Source organism: Periplaneta americana, chromosome 9, assembly GCF_040183065.1.
Source record: "Periplaneta americana isolate PAMFEO1 chromosome 9, P.americana_PAMFEO1_priV1, whole genome shotgun sequence".
In the NCBI taxonomy this organism is placed as follows: domain Eukaryota; kingdom Metazoa; phylum Arthropoda; class Insecta; order Blattodea; family Blattidae; genus Periplaneta; species Periplaneta americana.
In genome coordinates this window covers 104,094,194-104,116,144 of record NC_091125.1, presented here as the reverse complement: position 1 = coordinate 104,116,144, position 21,951 = coordinate 104,094,194, and the positions used below count along the sequence as shown (strand labels likewise).

General features: G+C 34.7%; 2 protein-coding genes across 26 annotated transcripts in view; both read left to right on the top strand.

The window, feature by feature from the left end:
- Positions 1-6,106, top strand: part of Bap111 (Brahma associated protein 111kD) — a 643,372-nt gene extending 637,266 nt beyond the window's left edge. For 13 of the 17 annotated variants that reach the window (XM_069835490.1, XM_069835489.1, XM_069835485.1 and 10 more), the window contains 2 exons: positions 1,133-1,259; positions 5,889-6,106. In XM_069835490.1, coding sequence (XP_069691591.1) covers positions 1,133-1,259; positions 5,889-5,974 — 213 coding nt within the window. In that variant the 3' untranslated portion in view covers positions 5,975-6,106. Of the gene's footprint in view, positions 1-1,132; positions 1,260-3,516; positions 3,692-5,525; positions 5,653-5,888 lie in introns of all 17 variants that reach the window. The other 4 variants (XR_011333968.1, XR_011333969.1, XR_011333967.1 and 1 more) reach the window with 3 other exon arrangements.
- Positions 6,107-15,035: 8,929 nt separating this feature from the next.
- Positions 15,036-21,951, top strand: part of LOC138706341 (dentin sialophosphoprotein-like) — a 69,119-nt gene continuing 62,203 nt past the window's right edge. Inside the window, exon 1 of one of the 9 annotated variants that reach the window (XM_069835508.1) lies at positions 15,036-15,169. Coding sequence is in view for 4 of the 9 variants with exons in the window: in XM_069835499.1 (XP_069691600.1) it covers positions 15,747-15,885 (139 nt within the window). In the remaining 5 variants the exon portion in view is untranslated. Of the gene's footprint in view, positions 15,173-15,361; positions 15,509-15,548; positions 15,886-17,892; positions 18,026-21,951 lie in introns of those variants that run through there. The other 8 variants (XM_069835509.1, XM_069835505.1, XM_069835506.1 and 5 more) reach the window with 8 other exon arrangements.

Here is a 21,951-nt window from a genome sequence, read left to right as displayed (position 1 = left end):
TCATTGTAAACAATTCAGTTGATCTGTTTCCTAAGCTTTAACTTCAGTAACATCATGCTTTGGATCAGTACACCCCTTACTCCATTCGACTGTTGGATAGTCACGTCAGTGTGTTCATAAATATTGATATTAATGTGACAGTTACTGTCCTCAGCTTTATCATTACTTTCTCCCTATCACATTGTGGTGTACACAAGTGGCCTTTAGTACGCCCTCTACATATGAGTCACTTAGAATTTAAGTTCATTTCTTATAAGCAAAATTGAAATGTCTGTATACAAAATAAAAAAAATGAAAGACTACTATTTCCAGTTTCTTAATGTGCATTGCTTATGTATTATACAGGGTGATTCACGAGGATTACCGTCCTTTACGGAGCTTATTTCTGAAGACATTTTGAGCAAAAAATGTCATATAAACATAGTTCCTATTCTCTATATTTTCAGAGTTACACTAATTTAAAGTTGTTTGTAAAATACCTTTTTGCTTTAGTTTGAAGGTAAAAGAATAATACAAATAGAAAATGAACCATTCAGAAGTATCATTTCTTTAATTAGCAAGTATTATGAAGCTAAAAATGTGCTGTGAACTCCTTAGTTGCTTCGTACAGACATCTTTTTCTTAGCTAGAAAATTAAATTATTCTTACGCACTTATCACAACAATTATTACAAATCACACCATTTCCACTAATTTAATTATTTGCAGTTCAGTTTTGCATCGTTACTTACAGTCTTGGAGAGTTTACAACACATTTTAAAAAATGTCGCCATCCTCTTGAGTACACTTGGCCATATGCTTGTGAACGGCACTCGTCATGCTACGTAACTGGATATGGCTATCTTTGATTTCCATAGTGCTCATGCTGGCTGCTGACTGCCCGCTGACCAAGATCACGCGTTCACAGTAATGCATTCCAATAACAAAACGTAAGTCTGTAAATATTGAGAATAGGACCCATGTTTATATGACATTTTTTGCTCAGAATGTCTTTGGAAATAAGCTCTGTAAAGGATGGTAAATCCTCGTGAATCACCCTGTATGTAACATATTGTTAGTTTCTGTATCATATTAATATATGCCATTATCTCCATTTTTCATGAACGAGATTTACCTGCTATATGCCATTACAGGGTGTTGATGGAAGTGGACCATACGGGCCAAACCCAGAGGTTGATCGTCCACCAATGGATGAGTCTGGGATTGGACCCGACCCATCAGGTCCTGACAATGGAAAACCATCACATCCCATGGCATCAGGTAAAGTTGCAATTGTGCTCTAAAAAGGATTGTTATACGTATTGATTTGTAGATTTCACGTATTTGATAAAAAGAACAAGGATGCTTTCTTTAAAAAAACGTGTTCATCTATGAATCACCATAGTATAGGGTAAGTAATTCATTTCCTGGCATGATAGAGCTTTAAACCCTTTCTCGATTATGAAGGTCACATATCGTCATTACCATCATCTGCTTCTGTGAGAATTGTGAACTAGTACTGGACATTCACAAGTAGTATATGATAACTTTAGTACAACACCACCATTTAAGGACAGTATAGGACTAACATAAAACAAGGTACGAGGAGCATTCCAAAAATAAGTTTACAAGGTATATAGCATCACTGTAATTGAGACAACACAGATGGAATTTGTTGCAGAACAATTCATTTTCGTTGTTGGCAACTCCGTGCCAGTTGGCAACAATATTATCAGTTAACCTGCCAGCAGTAGACAGGTAAAGATGACAACTCGATTAGGGCGGTGGTTCACAGAGGTCTGCACAGTTATTAATTTTTTATGTTAACACGTCTATAAGTTCAGTCCAATATTAGGGTGCCATCCTTGAAAGTCGACCAACACCTTTTCAGGCGAGTTTTTGTCGTTCCTATTTCTAAACTACACTACGTATTCCATGAAATAAACGACAATAGACAGATGAAAGATAAATGTATCCAACGTGATCTTGAGTTGGAGCTCATGACGTCATCCTGGCAATACACGAGAGTGGGGAATTTGAGGCACAAATGGCAGGTCATGCAACAGCTGAGGCAGTGTAACTCGAGAATGCAAAGCAATAGAACATTGGTGTGGTGTCAAATGATTCGTAATAAACCGATTTTTTTTATACAAGGAATGAATCTGCTACTGCAATTTATCATAAACTAGTGGATGTTTACGGAGACAGACAAGTTGCAAGAGTGTGGCAAAGTGTTGTACAAAAGATCTCCAACTCAATATATCCTCTCGAGAGGCTATTGAAGTGATATTAAACCCAAGTTAGTGTTGGCAAAAATCGTAACTACATCTTATGTTGCACTGCCCGATTATTATTACAGGTATCTATTATACAAACAATATTATTACTAGTATATTTCACATTACTCCCCAAAGGTTAGTAATGGTTTATCAGTTTATGTGTAATATTTAACCATTCGTGACCAGTGAACATATTTTATTGAATATGTTACATTATAAACGAAATTCTCTAATGTGGCTCAATTGATAGCATTACTGGCTTCACACCCAACAGTCCTGGGTTCGATTCCCAGAATAAAAGTAGACATTTAAAGAAACCAGAATATTATGATATTGTGCTACTCCGCATCTTAATTGCCCATACCCTGTCACATCCTAAACTAGCCATCTCTGTAGCTCTTAAACAGTACTGCATTATTTTTCAAAATCATTGTACATTTGACGGACATTTTCGCAAAACTGTTCAGTAAGTAGTTACTGCATATTGTTTATAAGAAAGTATGTGCACTGTTCATTATCATTGTCTAAATTGTCTGAAGAGATGGTCATTCATGTACATGCCCTATTAACTTTCATGTGTATGAACTAATTCTAACCTCTAAGTATTTTAAGTATTTATTGTTAATTCACAAAAGTACATAAACTTAATAAATTCTAACCTCTAACACATCATGATTCTTACGTGAACTCCTTTGAAAGCTCTGTCAAAATGTACTGTTTAGCAAATTAATCTTACTTTGTCAAGTTTCTGCAACTAAATTTTATATTAATATTGTGACAGTTCTTCTTTAGGCATATCATGTAATTGATAGAGATATTTTGTCTTGCTCATGTTATTGTCGGTGTAATGATGCCTTACTTTTCTAATGTATAACAGTTTTTTTCTTTCCTTATTGCTTTAAGTTTTAGTTTTGTTCCAATTTTGAGTTTCTTTATTTTCATTCTGATTGACCCTACTTTGTAACATCATCGACACTGCATAGAAGTTTATTATATTTTAACTAAAAGTCTTTAAGAAACAATTGCGTTCTTTATATTAAAAAGAATTCGTAATTTTAGTTTAATTTTGACACTGTTTTTTATTATTATTTTTTTTAAATAATGTTATCCTCACCTACAACAAAGAACCAAGTTAAGCTGTCAAATAAGACTATGGACTGAAAAAAATTTAGATTCTACTTGGAAGAGTGTCACAATTTTTATCTCACCATAATTTTCAAAATACTCTTTGCTTAGCTTCTTATAAAATTGATTACCAGGTTTTTCCTGGAGCTGAAAGGTGACTGAGCATGGTGAGTTAGCCATTAGCGTGGTTTAAGTGAAGCTGGGCTTGTACTTTGAGATTGCACTTGGACATGGGATCGAATCCCACTTGGGCTGAGTACCTGGTTGGATTTCTTCCAGACAATTTCTCCAACTTCATGCGAATGTCAGGTAATCTTCTAATTTATTTTGCCAGCATACAATCTCACTATCACCAAGTTCAATAGATGCTAGGCAATCTAACAGTTTATACAACATTGGTAAATAACATTAAGAGAAGAGTGATGATCACACTGCCTCTAGTGCCAAGGTACAGAATGACTGGTAGTTTCATCTCCCTGGATCCTGTATGCCTGAGTGTTGTGTGTATATAGATCTTCAATTTGATATTTAAACTTACTCGCCTCAACAAGTTCATAATAAGAAGGAAATGTAGGTTTCACAGTGCTTTTCTGAGTGGTGTAGTAGTGACTGATATTTTTAATGAAGTATCGTGGATTAAAACTTGGCTGAGGGCAATAGTTTTTTCATGCATTATTCATATACATTTTCTACGTCTTAAGCATGTAGATGCATCTGAAGTTATTTTATTTAAAAACAAAAGTATCTGATGTGTCACAAAGAATGGCGAAAACGTTTATACAAGAAATATGTACACTATGTAATATGTAAAGAATTTCGCTTTATGATATTATAATTGATAAGTCATTGACGGAAACCGAAGAAAGCAATTTTATTTGTATATTAACCACAGGCTTGTCTGAACATCTGCAACATGAATTGTAAATATTTTTATGCTCGACCATGCCGAAATGTAGTAATTATACACCTGGTAGTAGCCCTTTAATGCGCCTCATTAAAGTACACCTATTCATTATAATTCAGTTGTTCAGCCAATGAGAAATCACCATTGTACCATTATAAAACCGCAAGTATCGATTATTCTCGGATATGCAATCGAAAGACAATTAGCGAAAAGTCACGGAGGCTGGAAATCCAATACTGTCGCAGAAGGTTATGTTCTGTTACTATAATAATTAGCGTTAATTGTAAATAATATTCAAATAAATTCAATATGTCATCTCGTTTTTCAATTCTAAATCAATTTTCAGGTTATATCAAGACTAATCTTCATGTTATTCTCTAGATTATATTAAGGTCAATGACATTCGTGTCTCGGAAAAAATCAATACTTTTGCGTCTGCGCACATCTCACAATTCAGGTCAGTTCCGCTCCTCACTTACATAACCATAACATGAATACTTATGAATAATTTCAAGTTAGAAATATGGTCGAGCATAAAAAGTCGTATGGAACTTGCCTATAATGGTAATTAAGACGCTCGTATGAAAATTATGAAACTCACTTCCGCTCGTTTCATAAACAAACATACTCGTGTCTTAATTACTACCATTATAGGCTCGTTGCATAATGTACTAATTTTTCTTGTTTTGATGAATACTACCACCTCCCAGAATATTGATTTTTTTTTTAATGGAAATCACATTGAGCATATCCGAACAAGTGCTTATATCTCGGAAGATATTAATTTTAGAACCAATGTTTATTAGACTTTTCTTGTTTTGATGAATACTACCACCTCTCAAAATATTGAATGTTTTTTAACACCCTGTACAAAGAATACATAGAAAATCCGAAATTGTGTATGTTGTATTTCTGCAATTATTGAACATGGTCTGTACAATAAACAGATGAGTATAATGTAATCAGTGAACAGAATTAAAGAATTACAGGTAAAAAATTTCTAATACAAAACTGTTGGCATTGTTAGTGATCTAATGGTTATCATGTTTGCTACTGTTTTATACTCAGCCGAGAATGATGAATCTTCAAGGGAGATAAAAATTCTTAACATGACATCCTTTCTAAGAGAAATGAGACTGGAAGGCCCATATCATAGATTTATAAAACATAAAGAATCCTGTTATTGAATAAGAAGGACTTTCGTGTCTCAAGCTTCCTGTTTCATGTTGGTCTTTGTAGGCTCTCATAAGACTGCAGCACTGTTCTGGAGACTTATCCAAGATCATTAAACTTGTGGAACCGGGTCGTCAGTGTTTGGACCCAAAATGTGATTTAACTCAAAATCTAACTCAGAGTTAATAGAAAAGTATGCCAAAAATTTTAATGACTCTATAATTAAGAATATAACTTTCTATTATTAAGCATTATAATCATTAAAAAATATTGAACTAACAAAGAATCAAAGAACGTCATTGCAGTTTGAGTTTGTATCATGACGTTTTCCAAAGCTAACATTGAACAAAAGCCTTCTGCAAAATAGAGTAGCCCATTCAAATTGTAAAACTTCAAATATCTCTTAATTGGTATTTTCTTCATTTTCAGAGCCAATAGGAATGAAAGGCACAGGAACACCAGGCAACATGGAAGATCACTCTGATAAAGGAACTGGTAAAGATGGAGAACCTTAAGACGCTGTGGTTGAGAATGCGGACTATCATATGCTACAAGAGTTTTAAGTGTCATGCTAGTAATTCTTTGTGGATGATGTAGTGGTTCTGGAAACATTTTTATCAGTTCAATAAATACATTAGTACTAATAATTTATGTTTAAAAATTTTGTAACCAGTATTGTCAATAGTGACCTTACCTTAATGCAGTCATGTGAATGTGTTGACTTTGTTTACTTCCAGTTCTCATTTGGTACTGTATATACAGGTAAGTACAAATATGACTGAAATTATTTCATAGTTATTTATAAGATCTCTTTAGTAGCGGAAGCTAGAATGATAAATTAATTTTCGTCCTCAGAAATAAGACTTCAATGATTTAATGTCAAGTGAAGCACATTTTATATTGCACAAACATCCTGCGTATGACTTCGAATAATTTCATGGCTCCTGCAAATTAGAGGAGTGCACCATTGCTTAGTCGAGGGGGACAGTTAGTGCTTGGACATATTTTATTCTGAAATTCATTAGCTTCCCAGGTATAATTGTCGGCCTGGGTGGCACAGTCGGTAGAGTGCTGGTCTTCTGTGTCCGAGGTTGCGGGTTTGATGGCATGTAAGTGCACTTAAATGCGACAGGATTATTTCAGTAGATACACTGGCATGTAAAATAACTCCTGCTAGACAAAATTCCTGCACACAGTGACGCTGATATAACGTCGGCAGTTGCAATCGTCGTTAAATAAAACATTATTTAAATTTAATTTAGATCAAACCATTCCTTTTGTACAATTATTTTAGACGCAGGTTGTAGCACAGTGTTTTTTTATTGGTTATTGTACGACGCTTTTTCAACTGCTATGGTTATATAATGTCTGAAGTCCACACCTGTGGAATAACAGCACGTCTGGCCGCGAAACCAGAAATGCTGGGTAACTTTCGGTGCTGGACCCCGGACTCATTTCACCGGCATTATCACCTTCATCTCATTCAGACACTAAATAACTAAGATGTTGATACAGCGTCATAAAATAACCCACAATAAAAATATATATATATATATATATATATATATATATATATATATATATATATATATATGCTATCAACGGACGCTTAAAACGGGCTCTTGTTCTTGACCCTACTATCCGTTTCGAAAGAAACCTAAATCAGGCCACCGAAGTTGATATTGAGAAGAAGTCCATATATGAACCTTGTCTGCCGTATCTTTCTCAAAAGTACAACATCCCTCTTAAACAATGGTCCATCATTGGTTTGCTATTTGGAAGTAGAGGTTCAATCACAAAATTCACATGGAATTATCTTAAGGAACTTCACATTCCTTTTGATTATGTAATATCTATTCTTATAAATATTATCAAGGATTCTCTTCAAATATTACATCATCATCTCTATTTCAATTAATCAACAATTAACTTAATTTTTTCTTTAATGTATCACATCACATTATATAGTACATGTTTATTGTATTCAGGACCCTTGTGGTCACTCAAAATTCTTTGAGCTGATGTCTATAATTTAGAAATTTATTATATATGTATAGTGTCTGAATGAGATGAAGGTAATAATTCCAGAGAAATGACTCCAGAGTGCAATGCCGAAAGTTACCCAGCATTTGCTCTTACTGGGTTGTTGTGGGAAAACCCCAAAAAAAATCTCAACCAGGATTTGAACCTGGGCCCGCTCGTTTCACTGCCAGGCATGCTAACAGTCCACAGCGGTGAACTGTAGTACAGTATTCAAGCAGCAATACAATGAGAAACTAATTTCTTTGCTTCTCTCTGTTTCAATCTCTCTCTTGTATAGGACATCGATATTACTACATGCATTGCATGAGGTTTGCTATCAGTATAGTAACTGGTCAGCTAGCTGTACCACTTTTCACGTGACTTGGTTCATGAAGGTCGTGACTTTTTAGCCGCTCAGAATGAAATGAACCATTCATGCTTAAACAATGATGCCTAGTAAATGTTAAGACCCAGTCGCTGTTAGTTATGGTAAGTTAAATACTGCATGCTCCCAGACAAAATATTGTAGCCACAAAGAAGATGAGACGTATGTACTAAGTCGCATGAAAAGAATTATAATTTTTCTCACACATAAACTTTTAATGGATTCGGCCAGTAAATTCCAATTGCCACAAATGTGTAACTCTCTTTCCCTCCCTAATATATACACAAAATTTACATATATAGGTCGATATTTACTTTGAAACATTAAATACAATGCAGCATGCCACGTGTTACTAGCGATTATTTTTGCTGAGTATAGATATAAGTTTGTGAGAAAATTTCCTAATATAAATGTCCCAAGGAAGTCGATAGTAAAGTAACTTCATAACAAATGTTTCATTACTGGTTCGATGTTGGACAAAAAAATCAACAGAAGAGAAATTGGACGAAGTTGAATCATTAGAAGTCTAAGAAAATCTTCAATAGTCTAACTGTACAGTATGCGGTTTCACGTGGATTTAAACATACAGCTGCAAAATTACTGCTGTTTTGTTCTTGCAGTCTACATGATGGACTGTGAATTCAGAACTGATCTTTTTTAGTGATACATCATGGTTACATTTATCAGGAAATGTAAATTCTCAAAAGAATTGTATTTGACTTCGGAAGAATCTTATCAAATATATAAGCATCATTACATGATACTCGTAACATTCTTCATAACATCACATAAAAGGATCTGAGCTTCGTGCGAGCTATTTGTCGAAGAGTATCTACGAGCAGATGCACATCATTTCGAACATTTGTTGTAGTTTAAGGTAAGATCAAACACTGCAGGCATTTAAATACATTCGTAATTCTGTTGTTTCATTGTAACATTGAAGAGTAGTTTCTGACTGTATTTCAGAGTGAAAACAGGTGCTGTTATATTAGGCAAAGTGCTAGCAACAAGCCAGGAAACGGTTGGTACATTTGGGGAGTTCGAGATTGCAAATCCTGCATCACTCCATAATACAGTGTGCCTGTTTTGCTTCCTTACTCCTAAGTACAACTTGCTCCTGCAGTTGTGTTATGAACTTTCGTTATATGCCTCATACTGTTTTATGCTAGCTAAGATCAAAACCTGAGATAACAATACGACAACATAGGACAAATACAATTGAATTCACCTAATCCTTATGGAAGGGGATTGAGTTTCCTGTTTGATATAGCAGTTAGTAGGACTGAAAATTTATTTTGTAATAATTGTCATGTAATTGAAATAAATGTTTCTCGGTTTTGTTTGCAAGAGTGAGTGTTACGTTTCCAAACACTTTGCCCAACAAGTGCAAAGAATTTTCCAAGTATTGAAGTTCGTAGTCATTCTATAGCAGGGGCGAATGCTAGTCACGAAAGTTAGGCTTGCTCTTTTATTCATAGGGAAGATATAATAATTCATAATTAATAAAAATAATGAGACCCAGATAAATAGTTTATTTTATAATTATGAAATCATTATGAGTCATGGGTCATATTTGCTTATCAGATGTAGAAGTTCGAAATAATATAACAAACATGACCAACAAAGCAGCTTATTTAGTTTTTTCGACCCTGCCAACCAATGCATATTGTAATGAGCTGCACTGAACGAGCACACATATTCTCTATGTCTTCTCTTGAATAGTCCTTCAGGAAAATGGATTTAATAAGGTTTCAATAATACACAATTCCAAACTCATTGCAATACTTCAAATTAGTGTTTAAGAATTAATAATGCATTCAGCAGCTAACACATGCATTCCACTCATACAATTACATTGCACTCGCAAATCACAGCACATTCCTGCTGTCAATAGTGGTCTGTGTAACGTTAAATAGTCGTTGGTGTAGCTCTCGAACCAGAGCTTCAAACAACACGTAACAGAAGCATGTGCGCCTAGGACAGACCAAGGAGGAAGGCACTTGCGCGTGCATCATATTCTCGCTATTTCTACGTCTTTCCTGTAGCTCCGAGAAACTAGCAAGCATTGCGATACTTGCAGTGTGCAACCTGCGGATGGTATTACTCCTATACAGTATTCCAAAAATCGAAATAAATTTTAATGTACGTAATTCCATTTTGAGAAATACACATTCTATGAAAATACTGGGCTTGCGCAGCAAGCATAGCATGCCCTGAGAAATTGCCCCTGTTTTATAGTACATAATCTTGCTAGAAAATTGAGAGAAACTGGAATCATAAAAGACAAAAAGCTTACAGTAGGAGGACACGATGTGTTTTGACCCAGGAAACGCTAAACATAACATTTCGTATAAAACATTTTTAAAGAAATTATGTCTTAATTTTATTTTTAACACCAATTAGTAGTAACAATGAGTGACTGTCCAAGGAGTTGTTTTGTGACTTTCTTGCAGACCACATGACAGAAGCTGGTAGTTCAGCTGTGAACAATGGAAGTGCCTCTTAGTGGTAAGTAAATAAAACTGTCTCACTGTATGATAAATACTTAATTCCTTCTATGTACAGGAATTTTATATGGTTTTCAGATTAAAACAAATTTCAGGATTAGCATTTCATGTCTTCTTGTGTTCTTTTTCAGACATTTTCCATTGATATGCACAAAATATTACATATTTAACGCCTTGTATCTTTATGCAAATTATTCACAGCTATTTATTTTGTTAAAAGTATAATCTGCAAGAAAAGAGTTTTTTATAGGCCTAGTGAAATTAATCAACGTTTAATTAATGCTATTTCCAAATGTGTATGTATTAAGGTTCATTCTGTGTGTATAGTATGTCCTTGCAGAGCATACCAAGGCCAATCTGAGTGCCAGATCACAAGATGACCGACCAGATGGGTATGTATGGAAATACTGAAGTTTGAAAATATCACCTTTTACAAAGATGGAAAGTCGCAATTATTACTGTAAACCGTGCATAAAAGTGTCTTCAATAATATCTACCATGTGTGCTTTTCTGTTAAGGTGTGAATACAAAGGTATTTGCTGATGGCTACAACTAAAGTCTCTACACTAAAGAAGAAATAATGCAGAAATATGAAAGAAACAAAGGTAATAACATATATACATTTTGTTTCACAAAATGCATTATATCATATTAGAATGAATACTCTATTAGAATGTAGGCTGCCTTTGCTGTTTATTGATCAAAAACACTTTGGGATTGACGTTTCAAATAGAATTCAGCAATGCCACTTCGCGCTACAGTACACAGAAGGATCAGCATGAGTCACTGGCGGAGTCAGGCAACTGCTCGTATATTATGACAACAATGTATTATGGAATCTAGGAAGCAATGCCAGATACTTTGTTTCTTGTATTTATTATACTACATAGTAAGAACTGAAACAACCAATCAATATTACTGTGTTGTATACAAAGGAACAGCAGCTTCTTTCTAGATGTTGGAGTTGGACCACATATTTTGCTCCAGATGGCAGCTGTTTTTCAACAAGTGCTTCAGCTTTACCAGAATCACTAGAACATTATCACACAGTACCTCGGATAGGTTGATTGCAACACACATATCCCCATCATAAGAAATGCCAATCCTAAAATATGTTTGATCTACCAGTATGTTGAGCCTAATAATGTTGGAATTATAGTAAAGGTGATAGACTACAGTGCAGTGGTGTCACCTTGACTGCACTTCTGACTGAAGATATCTCAGATATGTTATTTTTATTGGGAGTTTAATAACTTGAGTGTTACAATACCAAGGAAAGCCAACAGCTGAACAACTAAGATCACACACTTACAATAATAAGCAGTGAGGGAAGTGAGGCAGTATGCAGTGGTATGGAATACCTTTCCCTGGTTTCTATGACCGGAAAACATACCATTAATGAAAAATGACATACTGTCACTGAAAAAAATGTGATCTGTAAAAAATTGTTTATACATTCTTTCACAGCAAAGAGTGCTGTTTGCTTCTTAGATCTAAACCACAGTCTTCTGGAACTGTTTTCAGTGCGTATTTAGACACATTTATTTGATAAGTCAATCCCTGGAATGCTTAACGATAGCATTTCAAGTATAGAAGGCTGTGATCTGTATATTATGGTGGCCATTGTTGCCAATTTAGTGACTATGTCATCAGATTTTAGTCTTTTAAAATATTTGCTGGGACAAATATCGTTACTTATCTATTATTTAAATAGGGTTACTTAAGTACTATTTTAAGTATTTGCACTTTGAAGCTTGAACATTATTTTCAATGGTCTCAGTGGACGTTGCAAAATAATGTAGTAAATAATTGAAGTAACTTGAAATTATTTTATTAAGAAATTTAATGTCTTGTGTAAGCTTCAATACTCGCGTTACTGACTAAATGAAACGATTTATTGTATATATCATGTATGTGTATGTTGGGGTAGGTCTACGCCTTTCTAAATCGAAGTATGCCAGGGGAAAATCTTGGGATAGCATACTGCCTCTGGTTTTTTTCCCCACTTCTCTCATTGGTAATAAGTAACCGTTAACACGTGAAATAAATGTGTAGGATCTGTTTGAATCCAAGTTTCAACTTATACTAAAAAAATCAAAGTTAAGCTCTCATTTTGACGTAGATTAATAATACTAGTAGTAGTAATAGTAGTAGTAGTAGTAGTAGTAGTAGTAGTAGTAGTAGTAGTAGTAGTAGTAGTAGTAGTAGTAGTAGTTGCAGCAGCATGGATATAATTTTATGTATTTAAATATTTATTTCTTTATTATTTATTTAATACACCCGAGGTAAATGGATAAACAATTCATCTTAAAATTGGTTTGCAATACAGCTCTGAAAGTGTATGAATGGGCACTTGATTACTTGCAGAAATGCTTGATGTCAAAAGTTCTCCATTAAAACGATATTATAGTTGGAATTTGACAAATCTACACCTACACTTACGAAGCTGATTGAGGCTGTGGTTGGTATATAAGGTCTTAGACAATGAGATCAATTAATTCACGAACACTGAAGGAAGACAAATAACTAGTGTGACCACTATCTAGATTGGCATATCTAGAAATATGCTCGGCTAAGTATGGGTCAAATGAACTGATAATTTTGATAATACCTAAAAAGTTATATTTCTGATTTTTAAATTCGTTTTTGTACAAAACAACAACAACTCGTTCTGGAATAAACTTAATGACAGCCACAACACTTTTCAAAATACCCCTCCAATATTTACATTCTTTATCATATTCTGCAACTATAGCACAATCAATCAATACAATTTTTTTTTATGATCTAGCAACAGCGAATAAAATAAACTGTATGAGAAAGAGAAACTTCCTGCTCTTTTAGTCTAATAATTCCAATCTGAAAAGCCATGTTTATTAGGCTACACCATTATTATTGAAGAGTTTGCAAATGTAGCAGTAGACCTATATGCTAGTCAACTTTTACAAGTTAAACACATTAAACTCTGCATTCAACTCATCACTCTAAACTTAAAACAATAAAGTGATTTTTGACGCTATTTCTAACATAATTTAATTACGCAATTACCGGTATCAATAATTATTTCCTCAATTACGATTATTTTCAGTTGGCACAGTCCAGGAGCGTACGCAAGGGAGATGGGATTACCGGGTTTGAACTCCCCTTCGACTTTGAAAAATATGACATACTTAAATTTGAGTATTTTTTTTTTTTATCTATAATCGCTTTTCCTTCTCTAATTTTTCACTGTTGTATTAACAAAATCTATGTCGACATACGGCAGAGTCCTCCTACTCCCCCAAAATAATACCTGAGCTTGATGCTGCAGCACATTCGAAATATTATAAAGAGACCTGCCACCTACCTATCATATACAAATAACTTGACTAAATATTGTATATGATTATTGTGTAAGTGTAATGACACAAGCATTTTTTATTATACAAAATTAAACAAATTAAAATTTGTTAAAAATAGAATGGCTATGAAAAAAATTACGGTACGTTTTAAAGATTTTATAAGGATATTCGTGAATATGTCCTTTTAGAACAGCCTAGTTCCCCTAACATAAATTTAATATACTCGAGTTAAATACGCTACCATTAACTTATGCATAAAGTTTCATGAAAATATATTAGATAAGAGAAATGTTATTTTGTTTAAATTCACCCTCTATAAAAGAGTAGTTCCCTTACACAAACGCAATCATAGTTTGTATATACCGGTACTTACTTACAACTTGGAACCCAGAGATTCATTGCCTCCCCTCACATAAGTCCGCCATCGGTCCCTGTCCTGAGCAAGATTAATCCAGTCTCTACAATCATATCCAACCTCCCTCAAATTCATTTTATATTATCCCCCTATCTACAGCTCGGCCTCCCCAAAGGTCTTTTTCCCTCCGGCCTCCCAACTAACACTCTATATGCATTCCTGGAATGCACCTAAATGAAATATGCTGTCTTAATTCTGCATAAAGTTTCATGAAAATATGTTTGATAGAAAAGAAGGTATTTTGTGTAAATTCATCCCCTATAAAGGGGTAGTTTCCCTTACACAAACGTAACCAGAGTTTGCCCTGAAATCAAATACGTTATCCTGGGGTTCTGCATAAAGTTTCATGAAAATTTATTAAATAGGAGAGAAGTTATTATTTTTGTCCAGCTAGATTAAGAAAATTGCACACTGTTCTGACACTGTGCTTCTCCTACATCCCCACCACTCCTTGCATTTTTTTTTATTTAAGTATTGCAATGCGTACAGTAAATGTTAAGTGTACATGTCTGAAACTTCTGGTTTAAGTGCTTTTTACATGTTATCTGCGTAGATCACAGTACAATAAAGAACAAAATAAGCATAAATGTACATGTATATGTCCGTTTGAAACATTTGGTTTATATGCCTTTTGCATGTTATCTGCGTAGATCACAGAACAACAAAATAAGCGTAGATAATTCATTCTCTACATCCGGTGATACGTCACAGAAGTTGAAGGTCATGAACGCCGACAGTGTATTCATTTGCAGTAACTACGTAAATAGGAACTTGCTTTCGTCCACTAGTTGTTTCACTTTTTTTTATATACCTATCTCCTGCCGCTGTTGGCATATCTGCTTTGCTTTGTCACCTCTCTTCCCCGAGTTCCCCGCAAGACTGTGTTTGCGATGTTGCCAGGTCATTTTTAATATTTGCAGTGTTGCATTCAGAGAAAGTTGTTGATGTTGTGGCTGGTGGTTACGTGAGTTTTGCAGTTATAAAACTGTTGCATCGAGGGGATAAATTTAATATAGGACAGACGACGTAGACTACATCTATAAGTATGTAATTACGTATATAAAATAATGATTTCAGACACTAGTTTTAAGCTTCTATATTGTGACCACCCCGTAAACTGAAATGTAATATTTATCAGTCGAACGTGAATGTATGTCGAATTTAACCTTCTACCGATTCCATTTGGCAATGAGGATCATTTCGGTCACGTGACTGTTGTGTACTCTTGAACAAATGAAGGGGGAATCCTAGTTTTAAGTGATCTATGTAGGTACACGATATTGTGTTACGACGCAGTTTTGACTCTTTCATTGCTGATAGTTCAGTGTTTTAATAGAAGAGCAGTTGTAGAAAGACCGGTGCCGAAGACAGTCTTAATTGTAATGTACCGTCATAGTGTTTTATTTAGTGACTTTTTAAGTTTTTAAATAGAAGACAGTTTTAATTGTAATGTACCGTTATAGTACTTTATTTAGTGACGTTTTTAATTTCCGAGGTCAGTCCGCGTCGGATTTCAACATGCCAAGAAATGGAGTCTTCTATCGGGACAGGGTTCTTTTACGTGTCTTAAATCTACTGTACACAATCCATAGCTTCACTCTTTAAAATCCATCGCCCATGACCGATTTAAACCCACCGGCTGTGATTATTCAGTTTCGAGCACAGAGAGATAATTGTTATTTGCAAACGTTACCGTATTTACGTATTTTTGTTCGTTTTTATATGAAAGATGGTAATATGGACAGCAAATTTACAGGTATATGTAAAGGCTCGAAGGAAGCTCCAAAAATTAGTTCGTTAGCCCTCCCTACCAATAATCACACCATTATTAGATACCATTGCGTGTTATAAATTGACTTTCTTTTGCCAAGTATGAATTCAGGGAATGGCCGGAGAGAGGATTAATCACTCTTTCAGGAAGATCGGTGTATGAGATCGAACATACTCCATTATTGTTTCCATGAGCAATTTACACATATTTAATTCAATATCATTTATTTGTATCAATTAACCAGAAGCATGTTACAGATGTCTAGGAGCAGCTGCACTACCCAAGTCTTTAACGAATGAGGAGTAATATTGTGTGAAGGAGTTTTCCTGGATTTTCGTTTTGGTTGGCTGTACCATACAAATTTGTCTTCTCCAAGATAAACGTCATAGCCTATGTAGTAGGAGAACGAAGTGGAACTGTTTCATCTCTATTTTCACTGGCAACTTCATTAGGAATTTGTATGTCTCTTTCTAACAACTCTTCACTTGACTCTGAATCTGATGATTCTGATGTTTCAGTCTAATTAACACTGGGATGATAAAATCAAAATTTGGACAAAATCGTCGACATTCTACACCCACTTCATTTTCATCACCAATTTTACTTTCATCTTCTCGCCATTGCTGCATTATTTTCCGAAAATTAGGATTAGTGGGCAAACTCATAACTGACATGGTCTGATATGTTTGCAATAACTGTGGGACATAATACAAACTAATTACCAAAAAGAAATTAAACACAAAACATACAATAGTATTGAAATTGACGATCTACGTAGTACGATATAGGTACCAGTCTGTGAGACCAGTAAATATAGCAGACAATAATTACATAATTTAATAAGAAACAACAATACACTGACCAGCTTTAGATTACAACCACACTACAGCACATCTAAAGAAAACATAGTTCAAAGAATAAGACATAATATTAAGCAGTGTTGCAAATATTCAAGAAACAAAATACCATATCTCCCTTCAGGTGCATCCAATTTCTTGTTTTCAGCCAAATGTGTAGATCATCCTAAACTGTTATATTGTCTAACAGAAAGGATCTCTCTGTTTTAAAAATTGTGTACATAAATTATGCATGTCACTTAAATATTATTTTTCTTAGAAATATAGGTATGGGTTTATTAACTTCATCCAGTCCTTCAGTTCTCAAAGTATTTTGAAGCTTTTCCTCAGGGGACTGTTCAAAAGAGCTTCAGAATGCCGCAGTAATGTACTTAGAATCGTTACTGCACATTCCAAAAAGAGCATATAGACCTAACTAACTCCTAGACACTACAACCCATGGAGGGCCTTGGCCTGTCTCACAATATATTACCAGGCTGTTTTGTTCATCACCTTCTGTCTCCAACCTCTCATGCCCAGCTTGCTCAAATCTTCCTCCACTCCAACCATCTTTTCCTGGGTCGTCCCCGATGCTGTCTGCCATTGAAGATCTTCTTGCAGGAGCATATAGGCCTGTGTAGTAAATTACAAATATTTATCCATGGGACTATAATTTGTGTGTATTGCCAATTGTCTACATATTTACATAATTATTGACGTTTACAGTTTTATTAATTTTGTACTGTTTTATGTGGAAAGAGATGTGGAATTATTTTGTTACTGATGTAGTCATCCTAGGTGGTTTTGTGGTTACTAGTATGACATTGATTCTGAAGTGAAGGTCCAGCTGAGAGTGATGCATTTTTGAAGACCTATAAAATTCCTTATTATGAAAGGCAAGGAAGTAAAGTCTCGTTTTGGTAAAATTACTGCCTGCATAACTGTGTCTGGACAGACAGCAAAATTTTCTTAAAAAAAAAAAAAGTTAGAAAAGGTTTGGTAATTCTCCAGAAAAGCTACACCAAAGAAGACAATTTTCTTTTGTTTTTCTGGAGAATTGCCAAAGATTTTAAAGTAGGCCTTTAGTTTAAGAGAGAAAAAGGAAGGACTGTTATAAATTTAATGATATGAGTTTAGAATAATCATAATTTCTTGTTAATTAATTAAAAACATGTACTTGCATACAAGGGAATTCCAGTATATCCAAGTGAAACGTGTGTACAGAGATGTTTCTTCAGGGTACCTGTTGGAACGTGTTGCTGACCACATCATTTCATTCTATTGCGATGGTAAAGAACCTCCATGTTCTCTAAGCACCTTTATGGCATATGTTTAGAGAATACCTTTACCTTTGACTTTACTCTCGTATCCTCAGCTATTTAATGTTCCTAATTATTATTCACCTAACACAATTAGGAACATTAGAAGTTTGAAATGGGCATGACATGTAGCATATATGGGTGAATCTAGAAATGCGTATAGTGTGTTAGTTTGGAAACCTGAGGGAAAATGACCTTTGGGGAGGCCGAGTCGTAGATGGGAGGATAATATTAAAATAGATTTGAGGGAGTTGTGATATGATGGTAGGCACTGGATTAAACTTGCTCAAGATAGGTACTGATGGTGGGCTTATGTGAGGGCGGGAATGAACTCCGAATTCTCTAAAAACCATTTGTAAGTAAATCCTCGGCTATTATTACACCAATTTTACATCTTTACTTCATTACACTGACCACCAAGAAGTAAATCCCCAAACACAATGTAAAATGTCAGTGTAACCATATCTCATTTAAACATTTTATTGACGGAGAGTATTTTCTCCCTTCTCTTGACGAATTTGCCATGTCAAACAATGGTTTATGATTCCTCTATCTTCAGTACCATCCCAGACTCTTCTCTGCAATAGAGATTGTTGTATTTTCTTGTAGAGATGTTATTTCCTTTCTCTAGTGGCCTCCATATTGTTATACATTAAGACTCATTGTCATCTTTTCAATACAGTTTCATTCATAGCAATCAGAAGGTGATCCTGTCAAGTTTTCTTGTCGTGATACCTGTCACACAACTTAACAAAGGAAGGACTAAGTTTTCTGCATCATTGGAATATTCTCAGGACAGTAAAAATTTTACACCAAGGACTAGCTACTCCACTTCGTATTGTATTGTATTACATTTCATGGTATTCGTACATCACTTCACAGCTAAAATATGTAATATGTCAAAAAAATCTTAATATTACTACAAATTCTTAATTATAGATACTGTCCATGCCTCACTTCCTGAGCTGTTTCTTTGCGGGGCGAGACGCAGAGGGGGGGAGTAGGAGGTGCTGGGTACCGCATGTGTCTACTACCCTACGTTCAACACATCGGCCTTTTTAGGATTCCTTTCGTCAGCTATGGAGCAAGATCAGCCATGGACAAGCGAATGTATAGGATATCCCCTCACAAAACAAATTATGTCCTACTCATCAATTCCTGTAACTAAACACTAATACCACTGGTAGACTACAGTCTCTACTCGAGATTATCGACCTAATCGCAATTACGGTTGTCACGTTTACACATCCGTAAACTCTTTCCACTATGGCAGTGTTTCTCAAACTTTTTCCACCGCGAAACCCCTTTTAATCTAAAGTGTAACTGCGGAATACTTGTAATATTTTATTAGTGCTTAATAATTAACAGATAAGTGAAAGCTAGTATCTCAATAATTCTGTTCAGTGGGACGAATGTATTTGCTTTTTAAGCCTGGAATCTGGTTTTATGGCGGAAAGTTGTAGTCTCATTTCTACTGTACTTCTGCATTTTGTCTTCGATATTTTGTTTTAGTGAACACATACGCAGAAAATCCAGTGATGAAAGTGATAAATATTATGGGTATTTTCCGTTTTAGATGTTCATTAAACATATTATTATTACGCATATTATTGGAATATTATTATTATTACACATATTCTTGGATTATTATTATTATTATTATTATTATTATTATTATTATCATCATCATCATCATCATCATCATCATTATTATTGGTGGTTTCATGTTATTATTGATTCATATTTTCGTAACATTTATATGTTTTTATAGTACCCACTAAGTATAAAATAGCCACTGGAGCAGCCCAGTCGGCTAAGGCGCTTGCCTATCGATCCAGAGTTGTGCTCGAGCGCGGGTTCGATTCCCGCTTGGGCTGATTACCTGGTTGGAATTTTTCCCCGAGGTTTTCCCCAACCGTAAGGCGAATGTCAGGTAATCTTTGGCGAATCCCCGACTTCATCTCGCCAAATACCATTTCGCTATCATCAGTCCCATCGATGCAAAATAACCTAGTAGTTGAAACAATGTCGTTAAATAACCAAGTAAAAATGTATAAAATAACATTTAAAATCATATGAAGCTCACGGAACCCCAGAATATACTTCGAGAAATGCTGCTCTATGGTAATTCAGCAGTTGTCCAGACTGAACGAAGAGTGACCTAGTGTGTGCATACATTTTAGGAAATCGCCATCAGAGATAATAGCTATAGTGGTAACCACGATTAGAGTATCCAGTATTATAGACAGTAAAGATCCCTGCGATGGCATAGGATAATGTTTTCATAACATATAATATGATGCCGTGCCGCCATGCTGCGGCTGCCGTGCCGGTCCGAGCAGACCTAAGAGGCGTGGTTATAAGCACTAGAGAACTCTCGGTTCAGGACGTGAGACACGGGCAGTAGTCACAGTCTACTTGAAATAATACATAAGTTTTTTACAATATACTAGTACAACACAAGGTGTTATTATCGATACTTAATACGAGATATTCATGCAGCATTGTCCAATGTCATAAATTCACCTACAGAATAGAAGGCATGAGAAATTAGGTACTTCTTTAATTTGGCCCTAATTAATCTTATGTTTTGAGTTTGATTAAAAAAAAAATTTGTGTCCTTAGGAAGGCTATTAAAGAATTTTACTGCCATATAATGCACTCCTTTTTGTTAGCATGATAGATTTTGCTGAGGGAGTATGAAAGTAATTTTTTTTATCAGTATTTATGCTATGAACTGTTGCATTAGTTACAAAGTTTCATGATTACATACGAGGAAGATTATTAATGAAAAAATATACTGACAAGCCATGGGCATTATTAATACTTTTTTTTTTAATAATCCTACACGATTCCCTAGATTTGGCACCTACTATTATTCTAATTACTCCTTTTTTTTTTGTAATAAGAATACAGTGTTACTATTTGTAGAATTTCCCTAGAACAATAAAATGGGATATAGGTAGGGTTAAGAACGAAGTCATTAACACGTCATGAACTTTATTGCCGAAAGGACAACATTTATTGTACAGAACATCCTCCTTTACAGATTTAATTATGGTCTCCTTTGCTTTCTCTTTATTGTTCTTTTTATCTTGTCTCTGATGGCAGCCTGTAAATTCAAGAGGTTGTTGTTCTATAAAAATTATATAATAGGAAAGACATGAAACATCATTTGACATGGAATATCCATCAAGAGAAAGAAGAAAATACTGCTCTTAAGAGAAAAGTGACTAGGGACAATGGGAAAAAGTTCGCTAATTATGTAGTACACCTAAACATTGGCTAGATCTTCTTGTCGAAATAGAGGTTCAGGGCACACACATTAGCATATATATATATATATATATATATATATATATATATATATATATATATATATATATATATATTAAAATTAAATTTCCAATGTTTTCTTATGATTGACATACTGTCAGTCTCTTTACACTCTAACGAGGAAGTATGTGCCCTGAACCTCTATTAGGAGAAGCCGGGAAGATGGCAGCCTGGACAATGCTTACTACATAATTACCGAAAGTTTAAATGAGAAGTTAATAAGGTACCAGTAATGTTCATATTTGAGAGTCAGTGTATCTCTGCCTCACGTGGAAATGTCCACTTTGTCAAGCAGAAATGTAATATAGTAGCTCTCCCAACACAGATTAGGGACTTCATATCTAACAAGCCATTTAAAACTGTTTAAGAAGGAAGTAAAAATAAAATTACTTATATGTACTAGCATATTATTCACTTTTGCTCGTAATTGTATTATGTGATACAAAATATTAGGTGGCCATAATTAAAGAGGTTTTCTTTCAGGGGTCATAAGTAAACAGTGGTGAGGCCAAATAAATTGAAATGGGGTGTACATACTTTCAGACAACGGGAATTCCATT